The 21,691-nt window shown below is 42.6% G+C and overlaps 1 protein-coding gene across 30 annotated transcripts in view; it reads right to left on the bottom strand.

Moving 5' to 3' along the window:
• Window positions 1–21,691, bottom strand: part of celf2 (cugbp, Elav-like family member 2) — a 910,164-nt gene that overhangs the window by 2,828 nt on the left and 885,645 nt on the right. For 19 of the 30 annotated variants that reach the window (XM_059654470.1, XM_048554197.2, XM_059654471.1 and 16 more), the window contains 6 exons: window positions 12,446–12,481; window positions 10,944–11,060; window positions 9,022–9,219; window positions 7,136–7,198; window positions 3,026–3,169; window positions 1,259–1,429 (listed from right to left, as the gene is read on the bottom strand). In XM_059654470.1, the coding sequence (XP_059510453.1) occupies window positions 1,302–1,429; window positions 3,026–3,169; window positions 7,136–7,198; window positions 9,022–9,219; window positions 10,944–11,060; window positions 12,446–12,481 (686 nt within the window). In that variant the 3' untranslated portion in view covers window positions 1,259–1,301. The remainder of the gene's footprint in view (window positions 1–1,258; window positions 1,430–3,025; window positions 3,170–7,135; window positions 7,199–9,021; window positions 9,220–10,943; window positions 11,061–12,445; window positions 12,482–21,691) is intronic. The other 11 variants (XM_048554192.2, XM_059654478.1, XM_048554194.2 and 8 more) reach the window with 9 other exon arrangements.

The following is a 21,691-nucleotide window of genomic DNA, read 5'->3' as shown; positions in this document are numbered from 1 at the left end:
ATGCAAATCTCAGTCATTAGAATCTACGAGCCATTCACATAAATTTGCATTTTTTTTAATAACACTGTTAAAAAAAAAGCAACGGCAACAGATAAACACCCAAAAGAATCCATCGATACTTTAAAAGGGATAAAAGAGATGGATTAGTTTTGGGACAGAAATACAGAATTTTAATTAAACAAGTATACAAACAAGGAAATTAAAGTCACAAGATTTAAAAAAAACTTGAAGTCGACTAGATGATGGAAGCTATGAGTAATGAGATACCACACAAATAAAGGGTACAAAAAACAGGAGAAGCATGGAAGGTACAAGGTTGTGATTTGTGCACACAAGGATAATCTCATTCCCACTGTAGCACATTTTAAGACTACTTCACGAGGCAGACTCTAACTATTATAGAGGATGAGTTATCTCAGGTATCCAATAAATTAACTATAGGTATTTAATAAATAACTTCCATCTTTCTGAGGCAGTAAAAATTTGTATAAAAATAGAGCTGCTTTTTTTACAAATAAAATGTACAGGCCTGTGGCTTTCCTTCTTTTCATATTCGATTTATTCTTTAGTAAATGTTACCATTTAACCTTCTTTTGTCTACCCACTTACCCCCTCCTGAAAAGAAAGAGCCCCTATATGGTGGTAGAAACAGATCTCAAAAAAGCTTTTGTTTAACCCCAAAAGAAATTGTTGCGATCTGATCACAGAAAGCTGATTATGTAAAACATGATCATGTCCTATGAGATAAATTCTCATTGAAAGTGAAAAAGAGAAAGAGAGAGAGAGTGAGAAATAAAACTAAAATAAAGGAATATGTTAGTTCACTTGGCATCACTTTCAGACTAGGCCACCACATCATAACCTGTAAACTGCTGGTGCCTTTCTAATCTATGTTAACTGGGTCTGTTAAGCTTAATAAAGCACATGGTGCCCCATTATCACATGGGCCTGTTCTGGCACCAGTGGCTTCTGAGTTAAATTGCACATTTCGGTTATTTTTAAAAAATTTTTAAGACATTTTTTTTGCAAAGTTCAATTTTTCTTTTACGGAACAAAGCAAGAAATTAAATACTGTAAATACAATAAGATCTAAGATACTAAACATAACGGGAATGGGAGGGAAACAGGTAGTGGTGGGGGGTGGGTGGGTAGTGGGGAGGGTGGCTGGGAGGGGAAATGGAAGTGTAATGTTAAATACTGTCTCTTGATGAATGTTGGCAATGATCCTCCTCAGCCACGGCTGGTTCATGGGACTTACCCTAACAAAGCTAAAGTAACAGCATTAACCTCCCACACTAGACTCAGTACGGCTTGCTGTCATTCTTGGATCGTTTCAGCTGAACTTTTAAGCGCTTCATTCCAATCTGAAAGCCATTCATAGCCTGGATGGCCGCCTGTGCAGAAACTGGATTGTCGTAGCTCACAAAACCTGGGAGGAGGGGGAAATGGGGTCAAGAAAAGGAAAAACCTTTAAACAATCTTGTGACAGGGCAGTGGAGGTAAAATTTATACTTATGAAACTATGTATCTTATCTTGGAAGCGTGCCCAAATTGTTCAAATAGAGTTTGCTGTTTTAAGGGCGAGTTGACAAGCTGGGTCCAAATCTTTGTACAAATGCACTCTTGGTGGTATTGTATTATCTCCTACCTTCAATGCTCCCATCCCACACTCCCACGGCTGGTGTGGTCCATCATCTCAGATGGTACCATGCCAAATTGAAGATGGTGTACTCTTTTTTGGCTGTCGACTTTCAGGCAAAGATTTCCCCAACTCGAAACACTTTTGACATTTCATCTTAAAGACGGCACTTTGGGGCACTGCAGCGTCCCCTCTTTCACACTGGAATTTCAGGCCCTGAAATCTTCAGAGTGTGGTCAATATCCAGGAAATCCCAACTTAGAGAGGATAGCGTGACCCATGGTTGACACAAAGAGGGCAATTTGTTACCTTGGCCATTGTGCAGGAGTGAATACGAAGTTGGGAGGTTTTTTGACTTTATTTATTTTTATTTATCATGGGACACTAGTGTCCCTGGCTAGGCCAGCATTTATTTATTCATCTTTACCTTCCCAGATGTGGAGGCAGCGAAGAGGTAAGCACATGGGTGTGGAGTTGTACAAGGCATTTCAGATAAAGATGGCAGATTTCCTTCCCTGAAGGCCATTACTGCCAGCTGGGTTTTGATGACAATTGGCACTGATTAAATTATTAAGCTGGCTGTTATATTCCACATTTTTATTGAATTCAAATTTCACTGTGTCTCAGAACGTTAGCCTGTTGTTCTACATTTCTCGTCCAGTGACATTACCATGATGCCATGGTGGAATTAGAGCTGAGTTTGGCTGCTGGAACATGACAAAAAGCATGGACTGATTTTCCGAGTCGAACACAGGGGAGCTCAGGCCTTGGCGGAATATCTACACCATCTAGGAAAGACTGTAACTAAGGACACAACAGAAATCAAACCTATGGACTCCAGCTGCCTACCAATGAGTTTAATATTGTACATAAACTCTCCAGTATCTAGTATGTCCGGAAAGAGGGGGAAGCCGGTTATGCGAATCTGTAAGATTCAGTGAGAAATACTCTTATAGAAACCTACTTACAGTACACTCAAGAAGCTGCTACTATAATGGCATAGGCTTGAGGGAGGACGATGGACAGTGCTGCTTGTGGTGTCTGGGAGAACTACCACATGATGGATAAACACGTCAGAACTTGACGTACCAAGTTCAAATAGACATTTGTGAAGAAACTTGGTTAAAATGGCTAATTTCCTTTGAAATGTTTGCTTCTTGCATGAAAATGCCAGATGCTTGGGCACTGGATAATGGGGAGTTTACTGAACTGCATTGTCCATTTTCAATGGAATCATTACCGGAAGTGACTCAGTTTTATTTTGACTTGTGGGATCCATTTTTTTAAAAATCAGCTGTCATAGGCTGTGTGAGCATTATCAGAACATCACATACTAGCCCAGGCTCCACTTTTGGGATCAGGTGAAATCCATTCATGCATTCTTACCAAAACACTTGCTAAGATTGGTCTGTTTATCAATGAAGACTTTAGCAGACACAACGTTTCCAAATGGCATAAACATCTGTAGGATATCCTGATCGCCAAACTCTTGGGGAAGGTGGTAAATAAACAGATTCGCACCTTCTGGCCCTGAGGATGAGATTTAACATGAGGTGAGTCACAGACAAAAATAGAAGTCCTCCATACATTAAAATTGACATACATGCTTCTGAGGCTAGAATATTTTTCATTCAGTCAAAACAACATGAGAGACAGGGCTCTGAAAATGTAAACCAGGTGCCACACTATTCTGCTAAGATACATGGTTACTAGCTAGTTATATCTTCACAAACTGGGAAGGTTCTTTCACTTCTAATCTTTAAGATTGCGTGTAAGGAGGGAGGGACTTTGCACCCCTGTTTAATACTGACCCCTCTGCCAACAGATGACCCGGGAAAATTTCCAACCCAGCCCATCTCCATGCAGGATAGAGTAAATTCACCTTTGAAATAAACATGAGCAATGAACCACTGTGCTCAATACCTTGGCACAGACCCTGTGTAACAGGCCAGGTATGATGCAGCTCAGAAGAGGGTATGTTCTCATGAGCAGCTCTGATGCCTGTAGAAAACTATCAGTGAGATATTGGCCAGAACCTGGTTACAGAGTCAGACTTATACAGCATGGGAACAGACCCTTTAGTCCAACCAGTTCATGCTGACCAAGTTTCCCAAACTAAACTAGTCCCATATGCCTGCGTTTGGCCCATATCCCTCCAAACATTTCCTATTCCTGCACTTATCCAAATGTCTTCTAAACATTGTAACTGTATCTGCATCCATCACTTCCTCTGTACATCTGTTCCACACACAACCCACTCTCTGTATTAAAAAAGTTGTCCCTCTTGTTCTTTTTAAATCTTTCTCCTCTATGCCCCTAGTTTTGAACTTCCCCACCCCACAGAAAAGACCTTTGTCATTCACCTCATCTACGCTCCTCATGATTTATAAAATCCTCAAAGAGGTCATCCCTTACCCCTCAGTCAGTGGCCAGTCATTCACCAACAAATCACCTGAAGGACAGCGTTACTATGGAGGCTGTAACTACTGCCAGTATGATGCCCACCCAGAATTTGGATCCCAGGCCAGAGGAACATAATGGCAGGAGGCCGTGGGCAAACAGTGGTGGGAGAGGGAGGGACTCTCTGAATAGGCCCTACCTCCAGGTCTCTTGGTCAGGTATTGAATGCCTTTGAACAAGAGCACCCATTCCCTGCAAGTCTAACAATGAGACACTTATGCACATTAAGGACCTCAATTGGCAGCGATAGAGGGAAAGTCATCAAAGGTCTTCCCATCCAGGACCTAATCAGGATGGGCCTGAGAAGATTCCACCTGTCATTAATGAGCTACCATTTCTTCAAGGCATGGGGATAGGGGATTCATTCAAGGTTAATCACAGACATTCCAAGCAGTAACCAGGAATGCCAGGTAATAATTCATGCAAGTGAATTATTGGTTTTAATTAAGTGACAAATTTGGCTGACCCAAGTGCACAAAGCAGTAACATCTCCCACGCACTGATTAAAGTGCCTCAGCACTTAGCCAGCACACACAACCCATTTATTTCTAGGACACTCAAGAATAATAAAGTGTGTGTGTGTGTGTGTGTGTGTGTGTGCGCGCGCACGTGTGAGATGTTAGAGAACTTTATTAAAGGGGTGATGAGATCATGCTTGTTTTAAAGTAACAAAAACAAGGAAATAGGAGACACTTCTGTAACAAAACCAGGTGAACTGGCAGGTATTATTGATGATCTTCAAATGCCAAGAATACTGACTTAATGCTAATAACATTAATTAACAATAGCTATTCTTAAATTCATATTAATTTCTTTCATGGGTAACCTAGTACCAATGGTTTTACTCATTATCAAAGCATCAGTTGCACTCTCCATGGCTTTAACCCCAGAAGTAATATCCCCCTTTATTTCAGCTTTCTGTATGCCATGCGATAGGAAGTCTTTGACTTTAGCAACACTCAGGGCTCTCATCCAAATAGCTGTTCGCTCTATCACAGGCAGAAATGTGGAGTACAAATCTGTCTGTCAACACACAAGTTGTATGCTGGAGCCACAGGAAGGCTAAGTTGAAATAAGGTGTAGTGTTAACCTTGCTCAATTGGTTTGCTTGAAGCCAAGACATTTTGGTAGGAAAGTTCATGAGGAAGCTGTAATTTTCTTTTTTACTCATTCACTGGCTGGCCAGCATTTATTGCCCATCCCGAAATGCTCAGAAGGCTGTTCAGCATCAACCACTTCGCTGTGGGTCTGGAGTCACGAGTAGGCCAGACCAGGTAAGGATGGCAGTTTCTTTTCCTATAGGACATTTGTGAATGAGATGGGTTTTTTCTGGGTTCATCAACAATGGATTCATGGCCATCATTGGCTCGTAACTCCATTTTATTTACTGAATTCAAATTCCATCATCTGTCTTGGTAGGATTCAAGACACCACCAGGGTCTCTGGATTAATAGTCTCGAGATAATACCACTTGGTCATCACCTCTCCCAACAGACTGGACTATAACTGACCTTTTGAATAAAATGCCAAATGCAGAAGGGGTTCCATGTGCCTTATTCTGAAAATTACAACAGAAAATCACTAAATGAAAGCTTGCTTCCTTCAGCTGGAATGTTCATTCTTCTATCTATTGTCAGATGCTCTACTCCATCCTTGTGGAATGCCTTCACATTGACGTGCTGCTAAGCCACTCTTGAATCCAGCGGTGCAGCAAGTCTTTCCCCAGGGAATGATAAGAATCTCAATAGGTCAAGGTCTCTGTCTGCATTCCTGTGGTGCTCACTGGCACTTCTGGAATTGGAATTCTTATTGGAAATTATTAGAAAGATACTGCTACCCTGATGCACTTTGTATGGTACGATCAGCCTGTGCAGCACACAAAACAACACTTTTCACTGTATCTTGGTACATGTGACAACAATAAAATCAAGCAACCCGTGTGACCCATTCCCCAAAAATGTAAAATCATTGCATTCAAATTATCCCGTATTGTTGGTCAAGACATAACAGCCCCTCCCACATCCCACCCACCAATTCATTCTTCACAAGGAATACAGGGACAGGAGGAGATCATTTTGCCCCTTCAGCCTGTCCTGTCATTCAATTAATCATTTCCGATGTCAATATTGCCACCTTTGATCCATATCCCTTAATATCGTTATTTAACACAGATTCAAATCACAGAATTAAAATTAACTATTGGTCTATTACAAATTGCCATTTGCAGAAGAGAGTTCCAAACTTTGTCACCCTTTGAGTGAAGGCATGTCTCCTAATTTTCACCTCTTAAAGCTTTAACTTTTTGACCATGTCCCCTAATACTAGGGTTACTAACCAGCAGAAATAAGCTCTCCCAATCCACCCTGTGTGTTTCCCTTAAATATCCTGAGAAGTTTGTTCAAATCTCCAATGAACCTTCTGAATCAGACCCTACTTTCTGTGGTCACTCTTCAAAATTTCACACTTGGAGTCCCAGCATCATTCTGATAACACACACTACACTCCCTCCAAGGTGATGTGGTGTCCAGGACTGCTCACAGTGACTCCGGTTGTGGTCTGACTGGGGTTTTAAGTAGCTGAAGTGTGACCTCCAGCTCCTTGTATTTATGGCTCCCTGAATAGAAACACCTGAATTCTACTAGATGTTTTTGATTATTTTCCATACCTGTCCATGACATTCATGTTCTGTGTACCTGGGCTCCCAAATTTCTTTGGATTTCTACTATTTCTAGGATTGTATCATCTAGAAAATAGCTTGATCCATACCTCTTTAGCTTCAAAATGCTTCACCTCTTATTTACCTACACTGAAGCCCATTCACCTACAGGGTGCCCATTCACTGACTAAGGGTGGGGGGAGGGGGGGGGGGGCGGGTGCGGTTTCTCCATGTTTTTATTGTGACCCCCCCACTCCATTGAGTGACCCTGCTATCTGGAACTCTCTCCTCAAAACTTCTCCACCTTACTACGCTGCACCTCTCCTGTTTATAAAGGCCTTGGACAAACCATTCTCTGCCGCTGTGCCGTTACTCCCTACCTGTGCCTCCAGCTTGCTGACCAGTGTTGGGTTCTGCTCTGCAAAGTGCTGTGAGCCATCTTTCTGTACGTGAGAGGAGCACAACAGAAATCTATGCAGCCTTTGAATACTAAAACCTAACATTAACACCAACATATCTGTTCACTAGTAACTTGACAACAATTGCTTTATGTACCAATTTAATACCATAAACATTTAAAACTAACTTAATATCAGTAACATTTATTATTAATGTAATACAAATACCCCTCAGAAAATACCAATAGCTTCAATTGACATTTTAACACTTGCATTGTCTGCAATGAATTACCTATGGTACTCGTCAATATTACTCAGAAGCAATTTAATAGAAATAGCTTCTGTTCCAATTTTATTCCAAATCTGATGTTCATGACCAAGATGTTTCAGTATGGATTCAAAGTCATTTGCATTCAGGGCCAATATATCAACATTAGTTGCAATGTACTACACTCCATTGCAAATTGCTCTCATTACTAATTGGCGCCTATAGCCAGCAAGTACTGTAAATTTCCGAGAAAAATCATCAGTGAGCTGTGCAATTGAGCCAATCTCAGGCAGTGCTTGATTTGAATTAGGTAGGAATTCTGAATCTTAATGTTATCAAGGGAAAAATCTTTCAGAAATATGGTTGGAATGACCAATCTGGAGTTGAGCAACAGTTGACATATTATCAAGCCCACCAAATGCGTGTACAAATGGGGACCTTGCTTGGTGATTCACTTGAGATTGCACTATTTAAATAGATGCAAAGGCAGCTCATGTATATGTATTCATTACCAAATCAAACACCAACACTTTTCATTATCAAGTTAGGAGCATCAAATGTTATCAATAATCTATTTGCTATAACCGATTTGCAATTTGGATTTCAAACTTCTAATTGTCAATTTAACATGGAAAAGTTTGATTCCCAGTTTGACACTGCTAAATTTCATTATCAATTTCATGGAACGGTGATGGGGAATTTAGTCATCAACTGCAGAGGTAGGGTGGGATGGGAGGCAAGTTACATACAGCCAATGCATTTTGTTTCTATGTAAGTCAATGAGATGGGGAACCTGACGGAACATAATACAATCATCAAGCCCCTGCAACGTTTTCAATTGTGCCCCTATTATTTTTATCAGACTAACATCTATGTGCTTCACTCTATTATAATGTTAGGCTAATATCAATGGTAGATTTCATTATATTTTGACCAAAAAAATGAATCTTGCTACACCATTTGAGATTGTGATCCAGCTTAGACTGTGTTCTTCTGTTGTCAGGTGCCAAAGCAACTCCATTAACTAATATAAGATAATAAAGTGTGAAGCTGGATGAACACAGCAGGCCAAGCAGCATCTCAGGAGCACAAAAGCTCACGTTTCAGGCCTAGACCCCAAGATGCTGCTTGACCTGCTGTGTTCATCCAGCTTCACACTTTATTATCTTGGATTCTCCAGCATCTGCAGTTCCCATTATCACCATTAACCAATAGACTATTTGCCTTGTCTTATTATACAAATGATGAACCAACTGGGGCTCAACGGTATCTGACAGGCAATGAAACTTCAGACTAGTAGTTTATAGAATCGTAGACTAAAACAGCACAGAAAAAGGCTATTCAGCCCATCTCCTCTGTATTGGTTCCTTGAAGGAGTAATTGAATTTTAGTGCCACTCCCCTGCATTTTCTCTACACCCTCGCAAATGTTTCCTCAACAAGCACTGGCCTAATTAATTTGGTCTTTAAAGCACCTCAATATCTTGGGATAAGTCTTGGTTTCACTGACGCATCCTGCCAGTAGGTACAAAGCCCGCAATCTGAGTGCTAATAGATATACAGGATGAAGCATTGGAGGGGCTGAGGGAACAAGCACTCACCCTCCTTCTGGCTGCCTGCAGCACTCTGCTGCTGAAGCAGGCTCTGACTGTACAGTGTGGGCAGTGCAGCCGCTGCATACTGCTGGATTCCTGAGTAGGCTTGAGTCAGTGCGTCCATGGTGCCACCCGATCCATTCGTCAAGCCAGTAGCTCCGAGTCCGCCATTAAGCGCCGCCATACCTGAGAGCATTTGAGCAACTTTACATCAAACCAACAATAAAGAGAAAAAATTGCACTCATTCAATAGTTCCTTACACAAAGGGCTATCCTCTCACATTCCCAAATAAGACATTCACTGTTCAACTCATGCAACATGCAGGCAACATGCAACCGGGCTGGGATTCTCATTGAGTAACAAATAATATTCATTTGTGCTGTATCTATTAATGAAGTTAAACTGTCAAACAGACGCGCAAACCCAAAACAACACTGTTTTGATAGTGAGGAGCTAAAGGCCACCAAGATAACATTCCCTCCTATAAGGATTTCTGGAATCTTTCAGCTGACAATCAGAATTTACTCTGTGGAGCTGTGGGGTGGACTCGGAGTGAAACTGGAATTCCTTCAGTTGGAATCGCTTCACATTCATGTGATCTGGGATCGAAGCAGATAACTCCAGTTTGACAAAACTTTTCTGGAAGCCATCAGGTATTTAATGTCTATTCTCATCTTGTTGCTTTCCTTTCTCACCAGGCAAGATCATTTGCACACTGATCGAGACAGCCTATCTAGGCCTTCACCAGTGCCAACTGATCTTTAACTTGCTGTTAGTTGGATATACTATTGGGTTCAGCTAATGCCCTCTCTGTGCTTTTACAGAGAAGGATTCCATTTCCACTTGCTACCTTTCCCTGTGAGAAAGTCTTTGAATTTGACTTTGTGCAATTATGTATCTACTTTGAGCTGTTCCATAAAATTTGCCTAAGCAGGAGCGTTGAGCCAATGTTCAATAAAACTGCGGCTGACTTAACTGTGACCTTAACTCCGTTCTTCCGTATTCTTTCATACAGCCGTCGACTCCCTTTTAGATTAAAAACCTGTCTAAACTCAGCCTTTCCCTTCCCGGGGAATATAGAACTAGACACCATTTCACACTAAGCGGTCACCTGTTAAAGAGAGATGAAAGTTGTGAATCTTTGAGATTTCTCACACCCGAGAATTGTGGAAGTTGAGTCATTGAATATAGTCAAGGCTGAGATAGACAGATGCTTGAGCTATTCAGGAGTCAAAGATCATGGGTAACAGGCAGAAAGGTGGAGTTAGGGCCATAGTCAGATCAGGCTTGATCTCAGTGAATGGCAGAGGAGCTGGTTGGGCTAACTGGTGGTTTTCCCCTGTGGGAGAATCCGGGCCCAGAGGCACAAGCACAGAATGTGCGTTTGCTCATTTCTGATTGGGTTGAGGAGAAATTTCTTCTCTAAGGATAGTGAATCTATGGAATTTTTACTCAGAGGCTGACTCATTAAGAATATGCAAGGCAGATTTAGAAAGATTTCGTAACGGAGTCATGGGGAAAAGACAGGAAAGAGGAGTTGAGGATTATCATATCAGCCACGATCTCATTGATTGGCAGAGCAGACTCAATGGGCTGAATGGCCTATTTCCACTCCTATGTCTTAAGGCCTTAATTTTGCAACGTGAACTGGCAGCAGTTCACTGTGACAGAGAGGTAGAAGTTATTTATAGAATAAATGGAATTAAAACACCGGTTTATATTTTAACAAGTGACTTGATATGTTATTCTCTAAGGATGAGAATACTTGAAAACAGTGAGGTGATTTTCTGAAAATGAATCTACGTGACCAGGAGATGGGCACAATGCACCATACAAAACCACGGTCTCCTTTTCCCTGTGTGCCCCATTCCCCATGCCATTGTCCCTCCCCACCTTCCAATCCCCACCACCCAGTGTAGTACTGTACCTGCCAGTGCATTAATGTTATTTAAACCAACAGTAGCTCCAGCCAGCCCCTGGAGTGTTCCCAGGGAGGTCAGGGAGTTCATGGCTGCACTTGTGCCAGAATTTGTTGTTCCTGCTACTGGAGGTGTGGAAGATGCACATGAGAAAGAAGAACAGAAAACATTACGACTGCATTTAGAGAAGGAAAAATAAATAAATAAACAAACAATTCTCTCCCTGTCCCCAGGCTGGTCGTAGGAAGACGACACTGTCAGATGAGCTGGAACTGGGTAACTGGGTAAGGCAGAGAGGCTTTGGGATGTGGCACATATGTTCTAGATGCCGCTTGGCAATTCTACAGACAGACAACAACGGAGCAGGGGGCAACGTCCTGTCGGATTTCACATTATCTCTCCCTCCCACTTTCCAAATCAAGACTCCATCCGAAAAATGACAACACAAAGCCTCATCGCAAACTGTGCCTTCATCACAACAACAACTTGCATCTACGTAGCACCCTGAACCTGGCTGATCGTCCCAAGATGGTTCATGGAGTGCCAAGTCAAAGAGAGAAGGACCCTAAACAACATACTCAGAAGACAGATGACAAGAAGTGTTTTGTTGGAGTGGGAGAGACAGGAGACAGAGATAGAGAGACAGAGAGGTTTATAGAGGGAATTCCAGAGCTAGGGAAATCGGGATTCACAATCACTTGATTAGTGCTAACCAAGCCAGACTAATACCCATTCACCTACCCCATATAACATTCTCTCTCCCCCTTCCTCTCTTCTTAACCTCCACTTTACCTGAGATACTATCCTATATTTTGAAATTGATTAAAATTAATCAATACAAGTGAATTTCTCACGGTGGGTCACTGGTAGCTTTCAGGTGAATAGGTTTAGAGATCATTGGTCAATTTGGCCGGGTGATCAGAATGGAGGCCCTACAATCTGTCTTTATTTTATGGGTCAGCAGAATTTTTCAAACTACCATTCAGAATGGATACAGAGGTGTAAACTTGTCGTGCTGCTGATTGAGGATTTTTGCAAGTGGTCATCTCTGCTGGCAGGCGGCTGGAATTATATTGTGATGAGTTTACTTTGGTCATCGCTGTTATAAACGCACAGGACTTTATCAAACTCAGACAAACAACATGTACATTGGTAAGATTGTAAACCCATTTAAGTCAATCGTAGCATTGCACATGTGAAGGTCAAGTGTGATCCTCAGGTTAAGTAGCTTAGGGGGAGGGTGAACCGTGGAGAACAATTTTAAGATCAGACAATCTGTCCCTATTTCCATTAGAAGTTCGAAAGCTTACACTTACAATGGAAATGGCCAATGTAAACATGTCACACAGTGGTTAAATTGTCCTGCCAGTGCCAGCATGACCTGTTTAGTCTGCCAGCTCCAATACCAACCTTGAAATTTATAATGGACGTGGTATTAAAGAGTCACAATATTTAACATGATAGATATATACAATCACAAATATCAAGAAGTAATTTATAAAATACATACCAGGCATCGACTGCTGATTGCTGTTTCCCCATTGCACTGCGGGAACAAATGTAAAAACACTCACACACATGCGCAGACTACCTTACCTTCTTTACTAATTTACACTTCTTTTCTATATAACAGAAAACCTTGTTTGTCAGAATACTGACCCTGTGCACCATTATCAGGTTATCAGTTCTTAAACTGCTCCTGCTCAACTATCTTCTGAGATTCATCTGATGTGTTCCAGACACACTGCTCTGCTTCCTCATTCAGCTATTTCCAGCTTACGTTACTCAGTTTAACTTTCTCTCCCGCCTTTGAAACAATTACACCTCCTGGGCGGCCAAACCATATTGCTGGTGATCCGAGGCACCACCTTGCTGTACTCCACACAACATTCCAGGAATCTGGAGCAGCTCAGCATCGATACATGTGCGTGCTGTTTCAGACAAGCTTCGGGACAGTTGGCCAGGAAGGGTGATATTGCCCAGTTGCACTGGCAGGTTGGCTCTGTCAGCGGCATTCAAGATTCCCAGTTCCACCCACCACCTCGGGTGTCCCAAGGGTAAGCTGTCAGAACAGGGTCGGGTGAGCAATTTGTGAGGAAGGGTGAGACGTTGGTCCAATGTCCTGCTCAAGTTTCAGACAATCTGTCTATTGCTGATTGAAGGTGGTTTTAAAATGCAATAGGACTGCTGTACAGTCCTATAAAACAAGACTGATTACACCTTAAAGCACAACTGACCCATGATAATACTCATAAAATAGTTCTTTCCTCCTTCTTCAACTTACTATTTTGTAGCGACTGATCCCAACTGAGATCATTTTCAATTAAAAAAATGCAGATCTAACCTTGTTGCTTGGTACAGCTCGGTGATGACCTGTTTAGTCAGCAGCTTCCATCTCAGTGCCCCATTTGGAGCAGAATCAGAGGCATGGGAAGTCACCAATTAGTTCCCTGCGATAAGACCCATCTAGCAGGCTTTTACCTACCATTGCGAGAATGGTCCTTGCTAGACAGGCTCAGGACAAGCCAGGGCCCTTTGGGAGCCAACCTCCATTGGGACTCAGTACAAACCCTTGTACACTTGTGCAGAGACACAAATCATGGAGCACTCTTACCAAGGAGAGTCCCTGCTGCAGATTAAGTGGCGGATGAATCAGCAAACCCAGCAAATGAGGCAGCAATTGCTTGCTTCCGGGAATATGCGTTCACTGAGTTTAAAAAAAAGTGCCACATGACAAAATTTTGACTTAACAACTGGTGTGTTTCCACCTTGAGTAATGATGCGTAACTAAGCCAGGGAAGTGCCACCTTTAATCCATTAGCTTGTCCATTCTGTCAGCACAGCAGTACTGCATGAACGAGCCTCACAGCTCAGTCCTTGAGGCTAATGAGTCAGGCATGGCTCTTGCTCCTGATTTCCAGCTATTCCCCCTGGTAAATGTGCACAGACACACAGGCAACGGAAACGGTCTTAATAATGCCATTGCTCCACTGGTGAAACAAATTATTGCTTGGCAAATGGGCAGCTTTTACATGGTCATCTGAAGCTTCATTGCAGGTTTGGCAGCTTCAGAAGGGAAACTGTTTCCAATCAATCAAATCACTGGTCACGCTTTGACCTGTTCAGTATTCACGCTGCCAAAGCAACATACTGCCCCATTTCAAACACTTGGATTCGCCTTCTGCACACGGTAAAAGAACTTCAGCGATCCACGACCAAAAACAGAAGAGATTTGGAACTGGTGACCACAGATGTGGTTTAAGAATTACCTTAAAAGGAGGAGTGAGACCAGAGGGGTTTCAGAAAGAAACTCCAGAGCTTAATACCAAGGCAGCTGAAGAACTTGTTACTAATGGCAGGCAAAATTAAGAATGCAAGAGAGGCACTATTCTGAGGAATATAAAACTCTCAGAGAGTAGTAGGGGTTTGGGAAGGTTAGGAGGAGAGGGATGTACTAACAAAACAACGCTGGGCTCATACAAGGTGAAGCAGGAAGGCATAATACAGACAATCTGTTCTTCAGCCTCGTGTAAACTTTTGTCACATCCAGAGCTCTGTTTTCTCTTACATAATGACATCAGATCCCTTAACTGCTCAACAATACTGAGTGGAGCCAGAGACAGTGAAATCTATTGATGGCAAGACAACAAAAGGACGTTTTGTTGAAGGGCATGGTGTTTCAGACAAAAAAAACCTGATCTGGAAGACATCACATCAGAGTCCTCTGCTACTCGGGTTTTTTTGCTTGTTTAAACATAATTCCCACACAGGTACTGCCCATCAACATTGTCTGGGTTTATAATCTCGAAGTGATTGCTACCATAATGGTATTGTAGTTAAAGCCTTTGCTCTTGCCTTCAGCACAGCCAAGACATTTAGACCCATTTTTTAAAAAAAAGTAATTTCTAGGATGTGAACATTGTTGGCAAACACAAGGCTTCACTTGTTGCTCGTCCCTAATTACCCTCAAGAATATATTGAGGAGCAACCTTCTTGAACTGCTGCAGTCCTTTAGGTGAAGATGCCCATGGCGCTGGTACATAAGGAGTTTCAGGATTCTGAGCCAACAGTGAAGGAACAGCTGCTGGTTGGTACACCCCTGTGTGTGACACCTGCTTTGGAAGATAACCGCAGGGATGGTGTTCCTGTGTGTTTATTGCCCTCACCCTTCTAGGTGACGGTTTCCTGTCCATGCTGTGGTAGGTGTAAGTTTTGGAAAGTCAGCCAGGTGGACTTCATAGAATGTGAGTTCCCTGATTGGGGCTGTTAACCTGGTTCAATCAGGGAGCCCTGGCTGACAGATAGAAACAGAAATGTCAGTAGCGAGTTTTGAGAAGATTTGTAGCTCAGGTTGAGGTTCTGGATGTGAGTTTGCTCGCTGAGCTGGAAGGTTCGTTTTCAGACGTTTCGTCATCATTCTAGGTAACATCAGTGAGCCGCTGACGAAGCGCTGGTGTTATGTCTCGCTTTCTATTTATCTGGTTAGGTGTCCTTGGGTTGGTGATGTCATTTCCTGTTCTTTTACTCAGGGATGGTAGATTGGCTCCAAATCAATGTGTTTGTTGATGGAATTCCGGTTGGAATGCCATGCTTCTGGGAATTCTCGTGCGTGTCTCTGTTTGGCTTGTCCTAGGATGGATGTGTTGTCCCAATCAAAGTGGTGTCCTTCCTCATCTGTATGTAAGGATACGAGTGATAGTGGATCATGTCGTTTTATGGCTAGTTGATGTTCATGTATCCTGGTGGCTAGCTTTCTGCCTGTTTGTCCAATGTAGTGTTTTGGAGCCAATCTACCACCCCCTGAGAAAAAGAACAGGAAATGACATCACCAATGCAGGAAATGACATCACCAACCCCAGGAAACCTAACCAGATAAATAGAAAGCGGGACATAACACCAGCGCTTCGTCAGAGGCTCACTGATGATGCTACTTAGAATGGTGATGAAATGTCTGAAAATGAACCTTCCAGCTCAGCCAGCAAACTCACGTCCAGGAATGTCAGTGGTTCTGTTCACTCAGAGTGGGCTCTGATGTAGCGGAGCCAATGTTGTGCACTGTGCATGTGTAAACGAGGTGAGAGGACACCGTCCTTAGTAGAGTTATTTCAGTCACAGCCTTAACTAGTTACTGCAGTATATCTCGTAAATGGTACACGCTTCCTTTTTCAGATCCTGACATATATCCTGTTTATTGCTGGGTGTTTCCCTCTTTGAGATTTTCAAGTTTCCCATTTTTCTCTTAACATGCCTGATCTATAATACTTATGTGGTGCTTTTCTTAGAAAAACTGACAACAGAGCTGGTTCTACACTGGCTACGGCAAAGTTCTAATCAAATGGATATCCATCCACCCCCTGTCAAACGGGAAGTCCTCTACATCAACCTGGAACCTGAACAAGGGGAAAAACAGCAGGCACAATCCACAGATTAAATGGTAAAATTAATTATGGAACTGCCAGTGAAAAATGCGATGACTTTATGGCACATCAACATGTCATAAAGTGAATGACCCAGGAGGCAATAACCAATTTGTCAGCAAGAACCACAGGCAGCTTTCAATCAAAACATCTTACATTTGTAATACCCTCTTCATTTTAAGGAAACACTTTAGGGAACAGTGGATTAATACGATTATCAGCTTCTGTGTTTAATTTCACTCAGCATAATTTTTTTTTATATTCACGTGATATAGAAAATCTATATATGTTGATTGGGCTTGATGCAGGGTACACCAGATACACTTATAATAATTGGGTGGTTTTCATCAATATTTAATAGGGATAAATATTCCACTCTGACACTAGCAAGAAGGGATGCACCGAAATTGACAAAATGCAAAGTCAACAGGATCTAGAATGGACAAGTGATCCATTCCTCACTAGTGTCAAACCAATTGATCTCAAAATCCCTAGATCATGGCAGGGAAAGTTGCCCGTAGTATCTGCTCCTGATAGCTTCCCAGCTGCAAAATACTCATATATGGCCAGCAGGTGAGAGTTGGATGAGGCTCATCGGCCATTATGGTAAAGTCTGTTTGCTGAGAGACTCCTGGCTGTCTATGGTAAGTTGCTAGAAAACAGGATGAACTCATGATCCACCATTGTGTGCTTTCTGCAGGCCTGAAAATTGAGGGTGAAGAGGGAATGAAGCCAAAAGAATCAAATGTCATGCGATCATGTTGAAGAATGTTTGAGGGTTGTTTAATTTTGTTTTTTGCCAAATGATTGGCCTATCAACGTGTGGACAAACTCTGTGACTTCGCGGACAGTGTCCAATTCACCATTGAGTCTAAATGCAAGTACATGTCCATTGAGGGTTACACTATCTGACAGACAATTACAGCTCCCTGGGTGACTAAATTTTAGAAGCAACAGCGAAAATTTTGCCACAGAAAGACTAATAACTGTGTCATTCAGTTTTATACAGTACTGAGTACATTGTCACTTGCTGGCTGACACAAAGCTGTTTCAGTGTCTCTGTATGGAATGTTGTCACCGTAATCATTAACCTTTAACACTGGCACTGGTTGAAAGTGGGTAAGGGATTTTTAATCGAAAATAGCCTCCACTGGAATGAAGGTGGGGGGAGATTTAACAGACATGGTTGTCACTGGGATATGACTCAACCAACATTCTATAATGTAAGAGGAAATGGAACTCCTCGTGGTAGGTCTACTCTCAGAAATAGGAATGTCTGAAGTTGTAGATTTTAAGACCACTAGTCACCCTACACTCTTCTAATTTGCTCCTTTAATGAATCCATGTCATGTCCCCCTGGGCTGTCAAGTCTTAAAGAATCACAGAATCCCCACAGTGCAGGTGTCAGCCATTCAGCCCATCAAGTCCTAACCCGACAAAATGCATCTCACCTCTCCAATTTTATCCCTATAACACCTCCTTTCCCATGGCTAACCCATCTAACCTGCACATCTTTGGACAGTGGGAGGAAACTGGAGCACCTGGAGGAAACCCACACAGCCTTAACTCCACTTTCCTGCCAGAACAAGCCCTACCCCATACCTCTTGACTGGCCTTTCTTCCATTTCATTGTGGGGGATATCACCACTTGGAGTCAGTCATTAGAATCTGGAGCACATGGTCTGAACGAGTGAAGGCAGCAAACCAAAACAGTGTCAGGGATATGGATGTGGGGGTGTGTGGGTGTGTGTGTGTGGCTCATTTATATCAGAAACAGATGTTGAGAGGCAAAAGGAATCATAATGATAGCAGCTTGGGCTGCTAAATAAAAGCTTTCATTGCAAGTAACAGTAAGAAGCTATTTTTTAACATGTTTGATTAAATATATCAAAAAAATCTCCCACAGTGCTTTGCCCTCAGTGAACTCAAGTACAGAAAGGATGGTTATATAGGCAAGTTATTTGTAAAGATCAAGATGTCACAATTACAGCGAAAGGGTTAACAGTCTGCTGAAATATTTTAAAAAATGACAGCAAAACATAAGTTTGTGGGATGTGGGTCTCACTGGCTGGGCCAGCATTTTTTACTCCTCCCTAATTTGCCTGCAGAACATTGCGGTGAGCTGCATTCTTGAACTGCTACAGTCCTCAAGGTGTCATATGGCTGTTGAGGAAGAAGTTCCAGGATTTTGGTCCAGGAGCAGTGATATATTTCTAAGTCATGATGGTGAGTGGAGGCGAACTTGCAGGTGGCAGTGGTGTAGCCCGGTATTTATGGGTGCTCGAGGTTGCAGGTTTGGAAGGTGCTGTTGAAAGAGCTTGAAGAGGTGAGAGTATGAATTTGAGTGAGGGACATTGGCCATGGTGTCCTTGTTTTGAATAGCCGAACAAATTGTTTGGTATTAAGTCTCTCAATTTAATGATTCACCTATAGAATGTGAACTCCACCAAAGTAGCGTGCTCTCAGCACAGTTCTGAGTATGGCACTAACGTGTTAATATCTGACACAAATCGGAGCATATGTTCAAGGAAGCAAAGCCAACATGCTTTTGTTTGTGAGATAACGAAATGTGAAACTGGATGAACACAGCAGACCAAGCAGCATCTTAGGAGCAAAAAAGCTGATGTTTCGGGCCTAGACCCTTCATCAGAAAAGGGGGAGTGGGAGAGGGTTCTGAAATAAATAGGGAGAGAGGGGGAGGCGGATCGAAGGTGGATAGAGGAGAAGATAGGTGGAGAGGAGAGTATAGATGGGGAGGTAGGGAGGGAATAGGTCAGTCCGGGGAGGATGGACAGGTCAAGGAGGCGGGATGAGGTTAGTAGGTAGGAAATGGGGGTGCGGCTTGAGTGGGAGGAGGGGACAGGTGAGAGGAAGAACGGTTAGGGAGGCGGGGACGAGCTGGGCTGGTTTTGGGATGCAGTGGGGGGAGGGGACATTTTGAAGCTTGTGAAATCCACATTGTCACCATTGGGCTGCAGGGTTCCCAAGTGGAATATGTTTTGTCAGGATGCAGGCAGACCCAATCTGATCAGCATTTCTAGCATCTTATCATCAGTTCATACAAATATTGCCTCAATGTCATTGTCCCTTTTCCACTGAAACTCTTGTGTGTCTGTCTTTCGACCCAAAAGATACACTGATGTCTGGAAACAATCTTGGCAGCAAAACTGAGCTTCCGTGATTGAGGATAATGCATCAATTGATAGCATGTTGATTACACTTCCCATTGTGATCCCAGAAGCATCACAAGTGACATCAGGCAAAGTACTCATTATTTAAGCTTAATGTAAAGTGGTAATTTTAAGAGCAAATCTATAGTAACATGCTGTTCTTGATTGTTTAAGCAGTCACATTACTTTGATGTTTGGGTCTATTGAGGAGTAGCAGCAGTAAAGTAAAATTCAAACTAGGTGGACAGGAGTGAGTAAGAGTTTCCCTGAAATAGCCACCAGAGTTGAGAAATGTCGAGGAATGGGACTGAATCAATCAATCTCACCACACCCAAAGGCAAAAGGGAAAGGTGTTAATATCGACCACTTACACAATTAAAATTTTAATTTAAGGCATGAATGAACATCAAATTGTCGAATCCAAAACCCTGAGTATTTGCAGGAGACATTTAAATAAAACAGGGCCCATAGTTATGCCACTTTAAATGCACAGCACACACCCTGTATTCTTTGTTAAGGCTTCATTCAAATCCTTTATCTGCAGTGATCTTCTTAAAATCAGACCTAGTGTTACATTGACTTATCTACAACTGGCTTCTTTAGATTAACTTGAGAGCACAATACTGATAAAACACAAAAGCATTATCATCAGCCTGCAGTACAAGTTTCTTTGGTTTAAGGCAGACCTGAGAACTGATCATCCAGGAATCAATCACTGAAAGACTCTAGTATAGAACTGTCCGAGGAGCTCCAACGTGCTGGCGACTATAAGCTTGCATTGTGCATTGAAAGGCTGGTGGATTATGGCTCTTCTGAAAGTAGTATTAACAACCCACTGGCTCACTGACGATCAGTGGCTCCTGTGTGGAATTGGTTCTGCAAACTACCAGGCAGCTTCAGGTTCGGTGAAGAAATAATTCTTGGGTGGGGCACAAGTCAGCCTCAGCAGTGCAAATTCAGAAACAAAAAGAGCCGCATTTTCCTGCACAGACCACCTCGTACAGTAGAAAACCCACACAAATTGTACTTGTGCTTTGCTCCTTTAAGTCAAAAAGGCTAACCTCGGACCTCTTGCGCATTCATAAGATCATTAGCCAATAGCAAAGGTTTAAACTGACCAATCGGAGGTGGAAACGCTGCCAAAACAGAAGATAAATTGCAAGCAAAATATTCCAGGAATGGATAGAAGATGGAATAGGATTGAGCAGAGATTGAAGTTTTTCATTCAATTAGTGACTTCCATGACCTCAGGATGTCCCAGAGCATTTTACAGCAAATGAAGCACTGGTGGGGGGTTAAATTGTTGTAATGGTAGCATATAATTTGCAAACATGAAGGTGCCAACAAACAGTAATGTCAGCAGGATCAGATCTGGAGAGTCATTTATTAATGGATAAATACTGGCCAGTACACCGTGGATAGCTTCCTTGCTCTTCTGCAAAATGATGAGATGGAATCTTCTGCATCCACCTGAGACAGTAGACAAGCCCTTAGATTAATGTTTCATGTGAAAGACACTCCCGTGGTATTGCACTGGAGAGTTAACCTCAATGGTTACACTGAAGCCTCAAAAGCAGGACTTGAACCCCCAAATTTCTAACTCAGAGGCTCCAGTGCTAATGCTGTATCATCCCTTTCGTACTGAGTATCCACGATGTGAACCAGATTTCCTTACAGAATCACAGAATCCCCACAGTGCAGGAGGTGGCTGTTAGGTCCATTGAATCTGCACCGACCCTCCAAACAGCATCCCATCCAGACCCACCCCCACTACTGTATCCCTGTACATTCACATTTTCCATGGCTAATCAACCTAACTCGACATCCCTGGCCACTACAGACAATTTAGTACGGTCAATCCACCTAACCTGCACGTGTTTGGACTGTGGGAGGAAACTCACACAGGCACAGGGAGGACGTGCAAACTCCAGACGGACAGTTGGCCGAGGGTGGAATCAAACCCGGGCCCCTGGTGCTGTGGGGCAGCAGTGCTAACCACTGAGCCATTCAATTCTGACCATTCTGTGTGGGGATACAGGTTTAAAAAAAAATATATGTATCATTCTGCGCTCAGGGCTGTGGAATGGGCTGGAACAAGAAACATTGCTCCAGAGCAGGCAGTCTTAACAGCAGTGAGCTGAAGCATGGGGTCCCACCTGTGACCAAAAA

Source organism: Stegostoma tigrinum, chromosome 25, assembly GCF_030684315.1.
Source record: "Stegostoma tigrinum isolate sSteTig4 chromosome 25, sSteTig4.hap1, whole genome shotgun sequence".
NCBI lineage: Eukaryota > Metazoa > Chordata > Chondrichthyes > Orectolobiformes > Stegostomatidae > Stegostoma > Stegostoma tigrinum.
Note: the sequence above shows the minus strand (reverse complement) of the source record. Positions and strands in the feature narration are given on the sequence as shown.